The sequence below is a fragment of the Carcharhinus amblyrhynchos genome, chromosome 27 (genome assembly GCF_965287045.1).
Source record: "Carcharhinus amblyrhynchos chromosome 27, sCarAmb.v2.hapA, whole genome shotgun sequence".
In the NCBI taxonomy this organism is placed as follows: domain Eukaryota; kingdom Metazoa; phylum Chordata; class Chondrichthyes; order Carcharhiniformes; family Carcharhinidae; genus Carcharhinus; species Carcharhinus amblyrhynchos.
The window spans coordinates 20,705,734-20,725,363 of NC_137350.1; the positions used below are offsets into that span (position 1 = coordinate 20,705,734).

At 43.6% G+C, this 19,630-nt stretch overlaps 1 protein-coding gene across 1 annotated transcript in view; it reads left to right on the forward strand.

The window, feature by feature from the left end:
- sgca (sarcoglycan, alpha) overlaps positions 1-13,882 on the forward strand; it is a 60,794-nt gene extending 46,912 nt beyond the window's left edge. The window contains exons 9-12 of the mRNA XM_080213324.1: positions 4,347-4,535; positions 9,325-9,351; positions 9,592-9,620; positions 12,033-13,882. Of these exons, the coding sequence (XP_080069450.1) occupies positions 4,347-4,535; positions 9,325-9,351; positions 9,592-9,620; positions 12,033-12,040 (253 nt within the window). The 3' untranslated portion in view covers positions 12,041-13,882. The remainder of the gene's footprint in view (positions 1-4,346; positions 4,536-9,324; positions 9,352-9,591; positions 9,621-12,032) is intronic.
- Positions 13,883-19,630: the final 5,748 nt, after the last annotated feature.

Below are 19,630 nucleotides of genomic sequence, written 5' to 3' on the forward strand. Positions count from 1 at the left end.
TTCATCTTTTTTTTCTACTGATTTAGAATATGAATGTTGGGGGATGGGGGGGTGGGTGGTGGTGTTGCTGATATAGTTTTGTGGCCAATCAGACAGCACACTCCTTCCTTGCTCTGCCTTCATTACGAGCTCTTCACCATCTCTGCACACTGTGATATCCCCCAGTGTTAATGCTTCAAAGTAATTTGCTGTAGCTTTCGGGATATGTGTTGCTGCAATAGTGTCTGCAAACATTAATGGGAAAGATATAGGATGCTGTGTGTTATCTTTGAGCGAGCCACACAGTTTTGCTCTTCCAAGGCTTACAGTGATACAATGTGCTAAGATTTCTGGTTGCGAGAGATAGCTTCAAACAGAGTTTGCTTTGTAATGTACCTTTGGCTTCACCTTGCTTTAAGTACTCTTGCATGCAAGATGTCCATAGTGGCCTGCTCCAGGAACTGAACAACTAGCGGAAAATCTGATTACTGTCAAAAAGAGTTGGTGAATGGAATTAGAGTTAAACAGTGCAAACATTGGCAGAAGTTGTGTCTGCAATTCTTCTCCAACCCTACCACCAATTTTTAGAGTGTGCTCCGGAGGTGTGAGTGGAAGGTATAAACAGGAGGAAGTGAGTGAGATTAGAGTATCAATCCAGGCAAGTTGCCCAACACAGGTGGGCAGAAGTGACCAAGTAGAATAATGCCTGAAACATACCATCTGGAGCAGTAATGGGCAAACTTGGCTGGTGAGTGGGCCGCATGAGTGGCCCTCCTTCATCCCAGTGGGTTGCAAGATTGAAATCAGGCTTGTTCATTAACCATGACCCCTATGAATTTGATTGAATACATTAGCAGGGAGGTCTTGCTGCAACTGTACAAGGCACTGGCAAGGCCGCAACTGGAGTACTGTGTGCAATTTTGGTCCTCTTATTTGCGAAAGGATATATTGGCCTTGGAGGGAGTACAGAGAAGGTTCACCAGGCTGATACCGGAGATGAGGGGGTTAGCTTATGAGGAGAGATTGAATAGACTGGGCCTGTACTCATTGGAGTTTAGAAGGCTGAGGGGGGATCTTATAGAGACTTACAAGATAATGAAGGGGCTAGATAGGGTAGAAGTCGAGAGATTCTTTCCGCTTAGAAAGGAAACCAGAACTAGAGGGCACAGCCTACTCCTGCTCCTGTTTCTTATGTTCTTATTTAATACATACTGAATATTTCATATTGAGTTTTGGACTTAATCATTTGTTTATTGATAGGAGTATCATCAACTTCAAATGGTAAAAACAAAAAAGACGTACTCACACTTAGGACAAGAAGGAGCACATGGTTCTCACTGTCAATGCTGTGTGCAATCAGCCTGCACCTCATTTCACTTGATCTTGTTTGACATATGTATTACTTCAGCCATACTGGTAGGGAAAAAAACTACACAGACACAAATCATCAGAATAAGAAATACATACAGAGTGATGACATACCCAAGTTCAGTAATTGACCATTCATAGAATCATAGAATCCCTACAGTACAGAAGAAAGCCATTCAGCCCAGTGAGTCTATACTGATCACAATCCCACCCAGGCCCTATTCCTGCAACCCCTTCATATTTACCCTGTTAATCCCCCTGACACTGAGGTTAATTTAGCATGGCTAATCCAAGAACTCTCACATCTTTGGACTGTAAGAGGAAACCGGAGAACTCGAAGGAAATCCACGCAGACGCAGGGAGAAGGTGCAAACTCCGCAGAGAGCGACCCAAGCCGGGAATCAAACTCAAGTCCCTGGTGCTGTGAAGCAGCAGTGCTAACCACTGTGCCACGTGCAGCCAGCCATTTTCTCTAGGAAATTAATGATGTTAATATGCTATGTTTCAATTTTAAGCTACAGCTTGTATGTATCAGTCTGCATGCAGCATTAAGAATGTAGTAGGGTAATGGTGAACATGCTGATAAATGCATGCTTAAATTACTTGCCTGGTAAATATCTTACCTTGCAGCCTGTTTAATTTATGCCATAATTTACACCCACTGTTCCCAATCCTGTACATAGTGTTGGGGGCACTCGCTATCACCTCCTGCTCTTGGGTGGATACCTTGGACCAAGTATCTTGCACAGCTAATGAACTCCTCTGAAAAATAGGAAAATACAACAATCCAATTGCAGACAGCACTGAAATAAACAACCAGTTAATCTGTTCTTAGGACTCTCTCCTGCTCTCCACTTTTACATCCACCTGAGCAGAAAATGAAGGTTCCAGGTTAACATTTTATCCACAAAAGGAGCAATCCCTTTCACCTGAAGCGTCAGGGTAGATTTTTAAAAATTCTTTCTCAGATGTAGGTGTCGCTGGCAAGGCCAACATTCATTTCCCATCCCTAACTGCCCTTGAAAAAGTGGTGGTGAGCTGCCTTTTTGAAGCACTGGAGCCCATGAGGCGTAGGTACACCCAGAGCCTGGTTGGGGAGGTCCAGGATTTTGACTGAATGACAGTAAAGGAATAGCGATGTAATTCCAAGTCAGCATGGCGTGTGAAGGGGAGTTTGCAGGTGCTGGTGTTCCCATGTATCTGCTGCCCTTGCCCTTGTAGTTGGGAGACAAGGTTCTGTTGAAGGAAACTAAATTGTGATTATTTGCAGTGCATCTTGTAGTTGGTTTACACTGATGCCAATGTGCATTGGTAGTGGAAGGAATGAATGTTGAAGGTGCTGGATGGGATGCCAATCCATGGGACTTATAAAATCCCAACAATGCAGAAGGAGGCCATTCAGTCCAATGACTCTGTACCAACTCTGACAGAGAACCTCACCCAGACCATATTCCTGTAAACCCATGTCTTTACCCTGCTAATCCCCCTGATCTACACATCTTGGGACACTAAGGAGCAATTTATCATGGTCAATTCAGTCAACCTACACACCTTTGGACTGTGGGAGGAAACTGGAGCACCCGGAAGAAACCCATACAGACACGGGGATGACATGGAAAATCCACACAGTCACCCAAGGCTAGAATCAAACTTGGATCTCTGGCACTGTGAGGCAGCAGTGCCAACCACTGTGTCAGTGTGCCATCCTGCTACATTGTCTTGGGTGGTGCCAAGCTTCTTGAGTGTTGTTGGAGGTGTACTTATTTGAGCAAATGGAGAGTGTTCTGTCAACATCAGATTATGGGGCGATGCTGTAGCAACACAATGGGCCAGGAGACGTCACTAGAGGCCGTGTTACAAACACCCGGTTCTTCATGCGTCTCCGAGGCCAGGATTTGTACCATAATCAGTTGCGTGCCAGAAAATCGGTGTGGAGCCTCCCCCCCCTCCCCCCCGCCTCCAGGAGTGGTTTATCCAGCGAGGTTTACTACTGCTCCCCACTAATGGGAAATAGGCAGCCAACCCCCCAGAAGGAACGGAGGCCATGGAAGCCCTCTGCAGAGGTAAGTAGGGGGGGGTCTCTTAAGCAGTGCCAGCCTAGTACTGCCAGCCTGGCCCCCTGGCGCTGCCCAAGGGGCACCTTGGCACTGCCCACAAGGCATTCACCCACTCTGATTCCCGTGGCAGGCAAGACAGAAAAATTCCAACTATTGTCTTTCTTGTAGTTGGTCTTGCCAGCTTTACATGAACACCACAATCCAGCACCACATCTTACGCTCTTTCCCTCCAGCAAGTGCCAGGGTGCAGCATTGATGACACAAGTGTGTGCTGGGTCTGCATCATTTTGTCAACCCCAGAAACTCCAGCAAGCTCAGGTTCTCAAACCTCTGGGATATTGGTGGGTAACCTGCATACCAGAGGGCCACATGCAGCCCATCAGGGTTCTGAGTGCGGCCCACAAGACGTTTTGTTGATTGTTGCCCACATGCAGAGTTGCCACATCCCGCTGATTTACAACTGGGTAGCTTTCTCCCTCACTGAAGTGATATGCAAGTGAAGCAAGGCACATGAAATGATATGCGTGTTAATTGCACACAACATTGATAGAGAGCGTGAGCTCCCTCTGCATCCAATCAAGCATTAATATTTATTTTGTTTTTTATCACTTCAAGTGTCTATTAATATATGAATGATTAAGTATTCTCTATAACTCATTGTGAAATAGTTGGCATGTATTAAATGCATTCAATCTTATTCAAGGATTTCGGTAATGAACAAGCCTGATTTCAATCTTGCAACCCACTGAGATAAAGGAGGGCCACTCATACACCCCACTCACTAGCCTGGATTGCCCATCACTGCTCTGGGAGATTAGGTGTCCTGAAATGTCATGCTCTTCAAATTATGATAATTGCAGACATTCAAAGTCAGCTCATTGGGAATGCAATACATGTTCAAAAAATGAATTATTATATACCTCATGCTTTTTCCTCTTTCAGCATTCAACTTGTCCATCATCACTCAATTCAAGACAACACCAATGAACTTAGAGATTTGGCTAAAAGCCGGGAAGGTCTGCGTCCTCTCTCCACTCTCCCCATGTTTAATGCAAGAACTGGAGAGAGAGCACCTCCACGCCTGCCTTTCAACTATGACACTTCCCGTGTACCTCTTGTACTGGATCAACAGTAAGTTCCCGCATTGTTAAACTGCCATCACTGTGAGAGAGAAATGGGCAATATATTGTAAAGAATCATTCTCTGTTGAATATATTATACAAATACAGGGGATCGGTTTAGCCCAGTTGGCTGGACAGTTGGTTTGTGGTGCAGAGCGACACCAACAGTGTGCGTTCAATTCCCACTGCTAATTGAGGTTATTCATGAAAGTCTTGCCTTCTCAACCTTGCCCCTTGCCTGAGGTGTAGTAGCCTTCAAGATAAATCACAGCCTATGGTCATTTGGGCCTTTACCATTATATTGTCCATCCACAGTTTATTTTAGTTCTATGTTTAATATCCTACATTTGATACTTGCTCAGTGAGGGCTGCATTTTAAATTTTCATCCAAATCGAAAAATGTAAAATAAACATTTTCCAGTCATCAACTTTCACTGCCAGCTTGGTTTCACAGTAAATAAAGTTGCAAAGAGTTAATGCAAGTGTGCGCTTGGTTTTCCTGTTAGCTAACTAGGTAGAGAGATTTAGTGAGGAAGTTCTAGATTTTAGTGTCTCGGGGTGAGATTTTCTACCCTCACGCATCCCAAGACTGGAGATTCTCACCCAAGTACAACAGATCTTGGTCTGCTGAATTTCCAGTCTCATCTGCTTCGATTCCCGTGGCGGGTAAGGCAAGATTTTTTTAGCTTTGGTATCTGAAAGCAACGTCATCAATGGTACAATGATTAAAGAAGGGGACGCATAAGAGGCTAGAATTGGAGGATTGTGGCTCTCAGAGACCTAAACTATAATTGGTGCAAGCTCACTGACTAAAGATAGCATTTATTTTGCATTTAAGATCCCAGTTGTGAAGCCATTATTGCACCGAGGAGAAATAGTTATGTGTGTGTACCAAAACAAAATCTAGCAGTACAACTATTAGAACACCCAGGCAGCTTTCTGTTCAAATAGATTCAATACAAAACTTTTGAAGCAAATTATTTTACCATACAACATTTCATATTACAAAGATTAAATCACTGATGCTTCGGATAAAAGATTTTATTTAGCTGGGAAATGAATCCTGACACACACTTTTCTCAGGAAAGTCATATTGCTCTCATCACTGATGAACTTCCATCTGAAGCATCACATTCTGTAACTGAGGTGCAAGTATCAGTCAAACATTATGGGCGGAATCTTCCGGACATTCACACCAGTGGGATTTTCTGGTCCCGCTGTAGTGAATAGAGATTTGACGGAGTGCCAAATTCTCCACCCTCTATTGCACTGGCAGCAGAGAGCAAATGGCTGGCAAATCCCAGCCTATGTCACCTCTTTAAAGCATATTTACATAGTAAAATAGTAGCCCGTTGAATGATTGTGTTCAGTTAAACATCTGCAAACTCGATGGGCCAAATGGCCTGCTTTTGCACTGTAGGGAGACTCTTTTTCACTCCTCAATATCACATGGATATATTACGCAAGAATAACTATTTTATTGTTTTGGAAATAGTTACCATTTCCCTGCGAGTTCACGCACTCTATTAAAACCCCTATGAGTGGCACGGTGGCACAGTGGCTAGCACTGCAGCCTCACAGCACCAGGGACACGGGTTCAATTCCAGCTTCAATTGACTGACTGTGTTTGCACATTCTCCCCGTGTCTGTGTGAGTTTCTTCCGGGTGCTCTGGTTTGCTCCCACAGTCCAAAGATGTGTGGGTTGGTCCCTAATGTCAAGAGGATTATCAGGGTAAGTACGTGGTGTTACAGGGATAGGGCCTGGGTGGGATTGTTGTCAGTGCAGGCACAATGGGCTGAATTCTATGGTTCTATGAATGAAAATGATACTTACGCATATGGTGAGTTAAAACAGAAGGGCTGTTTTTATGCTTGTGTGAATCTCGCAGGTGAAACACCCTGACAACAACGCATTTGTAAAACGCAGCTCCATAATGTATCAAATTGGTTCCAGATTCCATTCATCATCGAATCATAGAATCCTACAGTGCAAAAGCGGGTCATTTGGCCCATCGAGCCTGCACCAACAACAATCCCATCCAGGTCCTATCCCTGTGACCTCATATTACCTCATACATTTATCCTTCTAATCCCACTGACACCAAGGGGTAATTTAGCATGGCCAATCAACCTGACCCTCACATCTTTGGACTGTGGGGGGGAAAACCCACGCAGACACATAGAGAATGTGCAAACTCCACATTGACAGTCAAGCGAGGCCGGAATCGAAGTCAGGTCTCTGGCCCTGTGAGGCAGCAGTGCTAACCACTGTGCCACTGTATTCTGGTACAGTGGTTAACAAAGTGGTATTTCTGCCTGAAGAGCATGTGCATTTCACAACAACATTGCGATACTGTGAATATTCATATTTATAACATTTACATGTAAAACAACACAATAATATCACATAAAGTTTAGAAGGTTTTTGATTAAAGTTTAAAGGTAATGTTTATTAATTAAACATTCAAACTGCAGTTATAAATATTTTTTCAATGAATCTTGTTAGAGTAGTCAGCTAAGCATAAATTACAACAATATTTTGATTGTAACATGAGAAAATCAAAAGAAAATGACAATATCCATGCAATTTATAATCAAAATGCAACAGGGCACAAGAGTAAATATTGCAACACAAAAACTTGGATAAACATTTATCAAATCCGTTCCTGCCAACTTTTACTGGGCAGCCATAAGAATGAGCAAATGAAATGTTCTCTGGCACCAACTCCTGACAAGGATCTGAATACAAGCACAGGAACCCCTGCTCACATATTTTAATAAGGTCAACATTTAATTCAGGCAGTCACGGCAGGAGCACTGAATGAATCCTGAACCGATTTGGCAGCTGCCACGTTTTGAATGTGCTTCCCACGCAGGACGTCCCACTGCGCAATTGGAACAATTGGCTGGGTTTTATGGAGCCTTGTCAGGCATATTTTCACAGGGCACGTAAAATACTACCACCTTCCCGCCCACCCACAGGCTGTCCCTCATATTTTGCTATCTGGGTGGCAGCCCTCTCACCACATATAAGTTGATAATTAGGATTTATTACCAAGCCAATTGACCAGGATATTACACTGCCCATAGAACAGAATCCCAACAGTGCAGAAGGAGGCCATTTGGCCCATTGAGCCTGCACTGACCACAATCCCACCCAGGCCCCAGTCCCATAACCCCATGCATTTATCCTAGCTAGTCCATCTGACACTAAGGGGCAATTTAAGCATGTCCTATCCACCTAACCCGCATATCTTTGTGATCATCATGTGATTGGCATGGGTATGCAGTTGTCAGTGGGGAGTCTATTTCATAGAATCATAGATACTCTACAGTACAGAGAGGCCATTCGGCCCATAAAGTCCGCACCAACCACAATCCCAGCCAGGCCCTACCTCCATATCCCTACATATTTTACCCACTAATCTCTCTAAACTATGCATCTCAGGACACTAAGGGCAATTTTGGCATGGCCAATCAACCTAAGCCACACATCTTTGGACTGTGGGAGGAAACCGGAGCACCCGGAGGAAACCCATGCAGACACGAGGAGAATGTGCAAATTCCACACAGTGACCCAAGCCGGGAATCGAATCCAGGTCCCTGGAGCTGTGAAGGAGCAGGTCTAACCACTGTGCTACCGCGCTGCCCAAGTTGAGGCCAAGTTGAAACAAGGTGGGAAGGAAGGCAGCATATCATTCAGTGGGGTGGGTTGTTGGCTGTTGCCCTCTGTGCATTTAGGGACATCTTTTAAGAGATCATCCCCACCCTCTTGTTCCTTTATACCTGCACTCCAAAATCCATCCAATCCTCACATTCATGGGCTGTCTGTTTGCTAATCATCTTGTCCTCAAAGCCTGTGATTTCCATGTCTCCAGCATACATATTCTCCTTTCTGTGCCTGCTTGATGTAGGACTGAGTTGAGGAGGAACTTCTTCATCCAAAGGGTTGTGAACCTGTGGGATTCCCTGCCCAGTGAAGCAGATGCAGCTACCTCACTGAATGTTTTTAAAGCAAAGATAGGTACATTTTAGCACATTAAAGGAATTAAGAATTATGGTGAGGGGCGGGTAAGTGGAACTGAGTCCACAAAAAGATCAGCCATCCTGCTCCAGGTCCCAGCATTGTCCACTTCTGAGCTCTTGTACTGCCAGTTTGGCTGGCAGCTCTTGAGGGTGGGACTGTTTTCGACTCAGAGGCCCAAGTCCAACCCTGAACTGGTTTAGTCTGCCGGTGGTGTGCTGTGGATGCGGAGTGGGCTTCTTCCAGGTGCATCGGCTGCCAGCTGACTTTCCTTCTTGTTGGGGGACAGTGAGCAATGTACCCCTCATAAAATCCAGCCCAGTGCACAAAAACTTGATGAAACACAAAGGAACCTCTGTCCCAGGTTATCATTCTTGATTTAGTTTGATTTATTATTGTCACATTTATTAGTATAGAGGGAAAAGTATTGTTTCTTACACGTTATACAGACAAAACGTATTGTTCATAAAGTACATAGAGGAAAAGGAAAGGAGAGGGTGTGGAATATAGTGCTACAGTCATTGCTAGGGTGCAGAGAACTTAATATATCGGCTTAATATATGGTAGATCCATTCAAAAGTCAGAAAGTACAAATTCAACATTGATTGTTAAGACTTTTTTGCAATCAATTTGTGTTTGTATACATGGATATTTGTATGGTTTATTCTTACGAGATTCACCAGAGAAGTGTGTGATCATTTGTTGTCAATTTATATTCCTTTTAGTTTTTTATTTGTTTATTCATGATTAAAAACCTGTTTTGTTTTCCATCAGGGAGCCACACAGTGACCCTTATCCCAGGTAAGTTTGTTCTTGAGTATTAAATTAGTAAGATCCTCAAAATAATATTAAATGAGTTGAAGTAGTATTGCGCTGCCAAGTGGTTTAAATACAGATTCTGATTTGACCAGCTAACCAATACAACAGCAAATTACATTGCTTCGAACAGATCATTCACACCACCTACAGCTCAGTGCATGATACTGCTACAGTAAGTCACAATTCTCAGAGCCTTACTACAATGCTTTCTATTCTTTGCAGAAACCAACCAAAGACACAAAAAGACATTGGTAAGTATTTCAGTACTGGAAGAATATAACAGAAGGCAACTTCTAAAACAAAATAAGATTAACAAATGAGATAAAGCATTGAAAAGCATTTGGTTTTTGGAATGTAGGGCCAGAAGGGGACCATTTAATACTTCAAACCTATTCCGTTGTTCAGTTATCTTAACTCCATTTACCAGCCTGACTGTGATCCTTAGTACCATTCCCTAACAAGAAATCCTAGTTTTGAAATTTTCAATTGACCCATCTTCAATTGCATTTTTGGGGAGAGGTCCAGACACCTACTGCTCTTGGTGCAAAGAAATGCTTTCTGACATCATCCCTAGCACTAATTTTAAGGTTACGCTCCTTGTTCCGATTTGCCCTAACACAGGAAATAGTTTCTCTATCTCCCCTGTAAGATGATGGCACCATCTCAAATAATTCAACCGAATTATCCCTTAATCTTCCATACTCAAGAGAATAAGAGCCTCAGCCTGGCAAGTAGTCCATCACTCTCCTATTGATGGTGGACAGGCTTTGAGGAGTCAGGAGGTGAGTTGCCCAATACCCAGCCACAGTATTCATCTGGCTAGCCCAGTCAATCGGAACCTCCCCAGGAGGTTGATGGTGAGGGGTTCTGCAATGGCAATTCTGTTGAATGTAAAAATTATGGAAATATAAAGTTAATCTCTGCACAATAGAGAAACAAGACAGACATAATTAGGAGACACGATTAGGAATATCATGCCTTCTGGGTAGCCACAGGGATACCCAAAGGCCTTACTGCAACTAGATTGTGACAAGCGATTGCTTAAATATAAAATTGCCTTGATCATATTTTTACATAGATCATTTCAGTAAAAAGTGTCGGTGCAAAGAACATATTACAGAATGCAAAGACTGTTGACAGGAACAACAGGCCGCGTAAAAAGCTTTTAGTCCCCATGGAATTGCCAAGTCGGAAAATTTACTCTTTCTTTCTTCTCTGTAAACCAGGGATTCACATAAGATCAATTACTTTAAAATCGCAATTACGGTCATGGATGCTAACACGTTGGCTGGAATTCTCTGGCCGTTCAGCCCCCCCCTCCGCCGCCAGAGAGGATGGAGAATTTGGTGCTCAGCCAAATCTCCACTCACCGCGGCGGGACGGGAGAATCCTGCTGGCCTGAACGGCTGGAGAATCCAGCCCAATGTGTGCACAGCAAGATACCAAAGATAGCAATGTAATGAGTGACGAGGTGATTCATTTTGATTGATTTGACTTTTGGGCTGAGAGAGGAAGGCTGGCAAGCACACTCCTTGTTCTGATATTAATAGAGGCACAGATGCAGGACTTCAATTTAAAGTTTTGGCTGTAGGACAACACCTCTGGCAATGCAGCACTCCATCAGCACTGCACTTTAATATCAGTGTGGATTATTTGCTTAGGTGCAAGTCGAACGTGAAAGTGTCTCAATTACTCTGCCAATTCACTTAGGTTCGTATGTCCCTACCAAAAACATCCAATTATTATAAACAGTCACTGCTTTTGTAAAAGATATAAATTGGTGCACCTTTTGTGAAAAGTCCCATTTGAGATCCAATTCCTTTGAGAAGAACTGACTGGATTTCATATTTCTGGGTTCATACTGTATTTAATTACATGCATTTCAGGAAAATTTTTAGAATCAGCGCCACAGTCATTAGCACTGCTGGCTAACAGCACCAGGGACCTGGGTTCAATTTCCAGCTTGGGTCATTGTCTGAGTCTGCGCATTCTCCCTGCATGTGTGTGTGTGTGTGTGTGTGTGTGTGTGTGGGTTTCCTCTGGGTGCTCCAGTTTCCTCCCACAGTCCGAAAGACGTGCAGGTTAGGTGCATTGGTCATGCTAAATTCTCCCTCAGTATACCCGAACAGGTGCCAAAGTGTGGCGACTAGGGGATTTTCACAGTAACTTCATTGCAGTGTTAATGTAAGCCTACTTGTGACACTAATAAATAAACAAATAAAGGAATTGGATCCTTAATGGCATTGTTTGACTTTTTTTTTACATGGGCAATTGAGTTTTGCTTTTGCAGAAAGATTAAAATAAGACTTGAGTAATCTGATACTCAACAAATATCCTCCATCAAAGCTTTAAAAGCATAAAAGGTTTTGAAAAAAAAATCCCCTCTTACCATAATACTTTAACTGTCTGGTTTACATGGATAAATCCTTAAAATCTCCTCTGATATTCTGGACCATTGTATGCTGTACATCAAAAATGCTTATAATATTGGAAATAGGTCAGAGAGTTATTATAGGCTCTAATGCCTTCCACAAATTCTCCTTATAATTATTTTATGTACTATCCCATTGTAATTGAAGAATATCATTTTCATCTCTAACATTTTCCCCATTTATTGAATGGCCAGTATGTGTTGAAATTTAATGATATCTCTTTTTAATTAGGTAAATAAAGGGCATAAAGAAAGGTGGCCTACTGGATACTAATCACTCCAACACAAAATACGATATTTTCCATCATGAAAAAGAGGAAGAAGTCAAATTAGAAATGCATGTATACTTAGACTTATGCCATTGATTACTGTGATGATTGCTGAAATTGACAGTACCTTCCCCAAAGTGAGCTGTGTAGCTGGATAAAGAAAATCGGCGTCTGAAGTGGAAATTACAACGTGCAATTACAGCAAATTAATGTTATGAGCATAATGTGTTTGTGCAGATAGAAAAGGACTTTCATTGGTGTCTTACTGTCTTCATAGGGTAATATCACTCCACGTGTTTTCAGTGCTATTTTAGAATTTTACATGCATAATAACACAACGAGAGGATCCACCTACAAAACAATAGTGCATCAAAATCTCAAGCAAAGATTTAGCTATTTATGGATGTTATCCAAATGTTTATGTGGAATTAATGCTTTATCAACTTTATTTTGTGCAATATAAATTTTGTAGGCTCTTTATGAATTTCATATGTCTTTCACAATATTTTTGTACAGAAGCACAGAGTGGGTTAGAAATTCTTCTTGGATGGTGCACTATGTTCAACTCCATTGTTTGCAATGGAACCAAATATCAGGCATTAAGTAGAGCAGACAGCCAACATAATACTACTGATTCTGCCCCACTGCCCGAGACAAATTTCAAGTGGAGTCACAGGTGGATGGAGTGGTGAAGAAGGCTTTCAGCATGCTTGGATTCATTGGTCAGAACATTGAATACAGGAGTTGGGATGTCTTGTTGAAGTTGTACAAGACATTGGTAAGACTACACTTGGAATACTGTGTACAATCCTGGCCACCCTTTTATGGAAAGGATAATATTAAACTAGAAAGAGTGCAGAAAAGATTTACTAGGACACTACCGGGACTTGATGGTTTAAGTTATAAGGAGAGGTTGGAGAAACTGGGACTTTTTCCCCTGGAGATTAGGAGGCTTGGGGGTGATCTTATATGGGTCTATAAAATAATGAGGGGCATAGATAAAGTAGATAGTCAACATCTTCTCCCAAAGATAGGGGAGGCTAAAGCTAAAGGGTATAGATTTAAGGTGAGAGGGGAGAGGTACAAAAAGGTCCATAGACGCAATTTTTTCACCAAGAGGGTGGTGAGTGCCTGGAATGAGCTGCCAGAGGTAGTAGTAGAGGTGGGTATAATTTTATCTTTTGAAACACATTTAAACAGTTACATCGGTAAGATGTGTGCAGAGAGAATCAGCCAATTGGGACTAGTTTAGTGGTAAAAATTGGGTGGCATGGACAAGTTGGGCCGAAGGACCTGTTTCCATGCTGTAAACCTCTATGACTCTGTAATATTGCCACAGAAAATCAGTTGGTGCTAAGATTGTTAGGAGTTTTAAGGAGATTAGCACTGTAAAGCTTGAAAGACAAAACAAATGATATGGTGTAAACAATGTTCAACAGATTACCTAGAAGTAGACTGTAACTTGCAAATATACTAACATTTTACAATTACGATGGATTTTCTGATTTTTACTCATAGCTTAAACAAATGGATAAAGGCTTTTTTATGTTAAGTTTCTTTTCACATGTATGCATGAATCATAATTCACAATTATACAATTAAAAGTTTTTCATTATGTGAATTCTTGTTGATATAGTGTATGAATTTGCTTAAATACATATGAAGAAAATTACTTCCTTAGACTTTGCTCCAAGATAGACCATATTATGATTTATAACCATCACCATATTATGACGCCACAATGTCAGTTCAGCTTTGCACACTAAAGTCAATGGGAAAAGAATATTTATTAAAGATACATATTTACTTGTTATTTCAGAGTTGTCCTAATTATTGAGAGTAGGTGAACTTTTTTTATATAGTAGTAAACAGAAACATGGGGAGAGGGGACATTAATATGAAAGCTGGCTCCTTCACTGGCACTGACTTCTGATTCTCAGGAATTGGAGCTTGTCACAGAAATGGTAATGGGCAGGGGCGGACCATCCAAAGGTCCGTTGACCTTGGGCAGGACTTTCTAGTCCTGGGGTGGGCGTGGCTGGAAAATCCCACCCCTGTTCTTTGCAGAAGCTCTATTGCACCTAAAGATACTTCAGGAATCTGAGACATCACAACTAATGCAAATTATATAATCTCCACATAATATGGCTTGAGGAGTGCTCCAACTGGGTACTTCAGAGAAGTACCTCGCACCAAGTTGATCTTTCTCAACTACGTTCTGCATTCTCTTGTTTCCTTCTTGATAAATGGTATGCTTTGTCAGTACAGTGCGCAAGAAACAATACTTTTCACTGTATGCTAATACATGTGTGACAATAATAAATCAAATCAAGGAGGCAGATGGCAATTTAAACATTTTTGATCCTGGATGGTGCCCTCCAAGATACATGGCCACCTTTACTATTGCCCCAATTTGTTTTGGTGTTCGCTGCCCATCAGTTTCTGTAAGAGGATGCCAATCTTGCCTGAAGACCAAAAAAAAGTTTACATTGAACAGGAAGCTGACATCTGATATTCTGTCCTGAATGGTTATTGATATTTGCAGTTGTCAAGCATTATGCAATATCAAATTATGTAAAGGAGCTGACCCTGAATTATAGGCCAGAGTCTGTCCATTAAGGCAAACAGGTGGCCATAGCCTTTGGATTAGCAGACATTACATGGTGCATTATCAGCTGTGTGTATAAACTAACATTCAGGATTGGAAATGCTTGGCACCTTCACAGCCAAAAATTAAAAACATATTTGATTGAGGGGGTTGAGCTATGAGGAGAGGCTGAATAAATTAGGCTTGTACTCGTTAGAGTTTAGAAGAATGAGGGGAGATCTCATTGAGATGTATAAGATGATGAATGGGATGGATAGGATAGAGGTGGAGAGACTCTTCCCGCTCAGAAAGGATAGTAGGACTAGGGGGCACAGCCTCAAGATAAAGGGGGGGCGGTTTAGAACGGAGTTGAGGAGGAACTTCTTCACTCAAAGGGTGGTGAATCTCTGGAATTCTCTGCCCGTTGAAGTGGTGGAGGCTGCCTTGCTAAATATTTTTAAGACGCGGGTTGATGGGTTTTTGATAAGAGAGGGGATTAAGGGTTATAGGGAGAGGGCGGGAATGTGGAACTGAGCCACGACAGATCAGCCATGATCTTATTGAATGGCGGGGCAGGCTCGAAGGGCTAGATGGCCTACTCCTGCTCCTATTTCTTATGTTCTTATAAGTCAATCATATTGACCAACCATCAATTTCCTTCTTTTCTGTGGCGCAGAACCTAGACTTGACTCATTATTAACCTTAAGGTTGTGTTTGTGCTAGGATGGGAATTTAGGGTATGAAATGGAAACCATTCTCCTACTACCACAAAGAGCAAATGGCAGGATTTTCCAGCCCTTCCTGCCAGTGGGATGATCCGGTCCGGCCAAAGAAACCATTAGAAATGAATGAACTTGGTTGATAAACACCCAGTAACCAGCACTGGGGGATCTGAACCAGTGCCAATAATTGGTTGTTACAATGAGCCATTACACACTGGCATGATTCAGTTTTTTTTTACCCCATTCTTACAGTTACAATGGTCAGAGTCCAAAGATGTTAGGTGGATTGGCCATGCTAAATTGGCCCTTATCCAGGTGGACTAGCTAGTGTAAACACATGGCGTTATGGGGACAGGGTCTGGGTGGGATTGTGGGTAGGGTGATTAGCAGGGTAAATATGTGGGTTTACAGGGATAGGGTCTGGGTGGAATGCTCTGTTAGAGAGTTGGTGCAGGCTTGATAGGCTAAATAGCCTTCAGGCTTCTGCTCTGAAGGATTCTATGGATACTGTGAAACTGAGTAAAAAGTCTGACAACACCAGGTTTTAGTCGGGGCTAACCCCGAAAGCTTGTGAGTCTATTATCAAATAAATCGGTTGGACTAAAACCTGGTGTTGTCAGACTTTTTACTGTGTTTACGCCAGTCCAACGCCGGCATACTCACATCATGACTACTGTAAAACTCACAGACCACAATCAGTAAGGATAGCAACAACACCTGATTGTGGACAGTTCAGAGTCAAGGGGTCGAATGGCCTCCCTCTGCACTGTAGGATTCTGTGAGACACTCTATGAGTGGACCAGGTGAACCCATTCCTGGCTTGCTCCAAAAACCAAATTGAAAATCCAACTGAATTCAATTCATGATCCCCACAAGAGAGACAAACAAGACCCAAGTTGACCAGAGCTTGCACCCCATCCTGGGCAGGGTCTGGTGTTTGATCTGAAGCGTCCATCACTCCTCAATCAGCATTGCTCCTCAACAACAATCCACAAACTCTGGACCAACAACCCCAGTGGCCAATCAACACACAACCAATCAGCAGGCAGCTCATCAACCAACCGTCTCCACGGCTCTCACCAATCACAGAGCAACCCGATTACCCAGCCACCAATCACAAGGCGGCCTGGCTCCCCGCCAATCACAAAGCAGCCTGGCTATTCCTGCGGCCAATCACAGGGTAATCTGGCTTCCACCAATCATAGAGCAACCTGGCTCCCCGCCAATCACAAGGTAGCTTGACTTTTTACCAATCACAGGGCAACTCGGCTTTCCCCGTCACCAATCACAGGGCGGTCTGGCTCCCTGCCAATCACAAGGCAGCTTGACTTTTCACCAATCACAGGGCAGCTCGACTTTCACCCGCCGCCAATCACAGGGCAGCCTGGCTTCCAGCCAATCACAGAGTCGCCTGACTACTCAGCCACCAATCACAGGGCAGCCTGGCTTCCAGCCAATGACAGGTCAGCCTGGCTCTTTACCAATCAGAGAGCTGCTCCCTCCATCCCCTCCCCCTGCGCTGTGATGGCTCCCCGGCCGGGACCGGGGACGGGGACGGGGGGTGGTGGACGGCTTGTTGGAGAGCGAGGCTGGGGGAATGGTCCGCTTTCCTAGGGCGGGTGGTATGGTCTGCTTGCCGGGTCGTCCTCCGCAGCGGTGCTGCTGTAAAAGGAGGAGTCCCTGCGGTGGGAAGGTGGGTCCCGGTGATTCCGGAGTCCGCTCCAGCTTCTCCCCCCCCCGGTCCCGCAGCCGAACCCTCCCGGGAGCTGCCGCTGTGTTGGCTGAACCCGGCGCCGCTTCCAACACTTCCAGCTTTGCGCTGCGCCCCATTCCGTCCTCGCCGCTCTCAGGCTTCAGTTTTAAGTTCTCCTGCTGCCAAGCCCAGCAGCCGCTGCTGCAATAGCTGGAATAATGTTTGCTTATCCAACCCTAAATCACCTTTAGGAATTGGATACTCAGCAGCGTCCGAGCGCCAACATTCAAAGCCAAACATCTCATCGCCTAGTTTAACCTCTTACTCGATGGGGGTGTCTGATGATTTGACTGACGAGCAGCAAGCGCTTGGAAAGCTAGTGGCTTTTGCTACCAAATAAATCTGGTGTTGTGAAGCTTCTATGTTTTGAGTCTTCCCAGACTCTTAGCCCACCCTGTCTGGCTGGCCTTACCCCCTTTCAGTAACCATCCCCTCCGCAAAACGGCATGCTTTGGGTTTGTGTCTTCCTGAACAGCAAGCAGCGTTATCCTCCTCTAGTGAAATCCAGGCTCGTGTTACTAACCAACAGTCAGCTCAAACCATAAGCCGTAGAAGCACAAAAAGTCCATACAGCCCATTGAGTCTGTTCATCATCCGTGACTGAAACAATATGTTCTTCAAATCAACAAAAATAGGAAGTGCTGGAAAATCTCAGCAGGTCTGACAGCACCCGCGGAGAGAGAATAGAGCCAACGTTTCGAGTCGGGACGACCCTTTATCAATTGCTGAGATTTTCCAGCATTTTCTGTTTCCGATTCCAGCATCCGTAGTATTTTGCTCTTATAATAATCCTCAACTCCACTTTCCCGCTTTATCTCCGAAACCCTCATTTCCTTTACTGATTAAAAGTTTGTCTCAGTCTCGAACATACATGACCCAGTCAGTACCACCCTCTGCAATAAAGAATTCCATAGATTCACTCCCCTCCCAGAGGAGAAATTCCTCCTCATCTCTGTTTTAAAAGGGTGACCCCTTATTCCGAAATTATACGCCCTGGTGCCAGATTCTCCCAGAAGGGGAAACAGTCGCTCAGCATCTACCCCTGAGAATCCTCTGTCCGGATAACACTACATTCTGCACCCTCTCCTTCAATTTGTACGGTATGTTTTGTCTGTAGAGCACGCAAGAAACGATCCTTTTCACTGTATGTGACAATAATAAATCAAATCAATAAGGTCGCCTCTCATTCTTCTAAACTCCAATGAGTACAGTCCCAACCTCACCTAACAGAACCCCTCCATAGCCAGGATCAACCTTAGGAACCTTCTCTGGACTATCTCCAAATGAAGGAGCAGCAAGCGCTCCAAAAGTTAGCGGCTTTTGCTACTAAAGAAACCTATTGAACTTTAACCTAGTGTTGTGAGACTGTGTCTAGCTCCAAATGCCAGTAAAATCCACGTCTGCCTCAATAGCCAACAGGAAGCTTGTCTGAAACAGAATCGCCACAAAACAAAATAGGATTCTGGATCGGAACAAGGCTGGAACAGCAATACAAGATGCACCAGGATTCAGTCCCTAAACATGCCCATTGCAAGTCCACTGGGGGCTTTGACTCCAAAATTTAAACCAGTCGCCGGATTGAGATGAAAATCTCGGATTGTGCTTCCCAATTAACTACAAAATGCTACATTCAGGCAAAACAAGGGCTCTTTTTTGCTGTCAGTAACGACACACGGAGGCTTACAACTGTAAACCCTACCAGCAAATCCGACTCCAGTGTTTGAACTTCTTATTAATCTGAAAATTTTTTTTTTGGGGGGGGGGGAGGGAGAGGGTTTAAAAAAAACTACTGTGAAGCTGAACCAAAAGAAAACTTAACCCCGTCGCAAAGTCAAGCGCACAATCGATCCAAAAACAGCAGCAACCAGCCAAATCCAAACACACACATAAATTGCTGAAGGTAAAAGCAACTTCAACTAAGTCCCAGTTTAAAAGTCAGGCGAGGTGGGTCTATCTCTCCGGAGCTCCTGCCCGTGTTGGGATGGGCACGACTGCCAGAGGAAGTGTGAAATGTCCAGTTAAATAGGGTCAGTGTCGGAGAAGCATTCCTATAGAGCGGCTGTGGGCAGTCTCTCTCTCCAAGTCACGGTGACGTACGGGAGATGTGACCAGAATTGCTACAATAGAAAAATGACTTGTGAACAACTAACTCGTTTCTCCGCGGGACTTTTCTGACTTTTCACTGAGCGACAGTGAATCATCAGCACCCCCGCCGAGTCTCACAGCTTTTACCGAACTTTAGTGTTGAGTTCTGAACCAGATTTTGGCTTCTACACACACACGCAGGCATGCAGCAGTGTCTGGCATCCGTTTAAACACTGTCATAAAGAACTGGATTGCTATTCCAGAGCAATTAGTATAAAAGACCACCAAGCTTAAATTGTTAATTGTTGAAATCAACAGTACTGCAAAAAGTAGAAACGCATGAGATGGAGGAAGGCGGGAAATGGCAAGTTCTTTGGTCCCCGGACATGGATTTACAGAAACTTACCTTGTTTC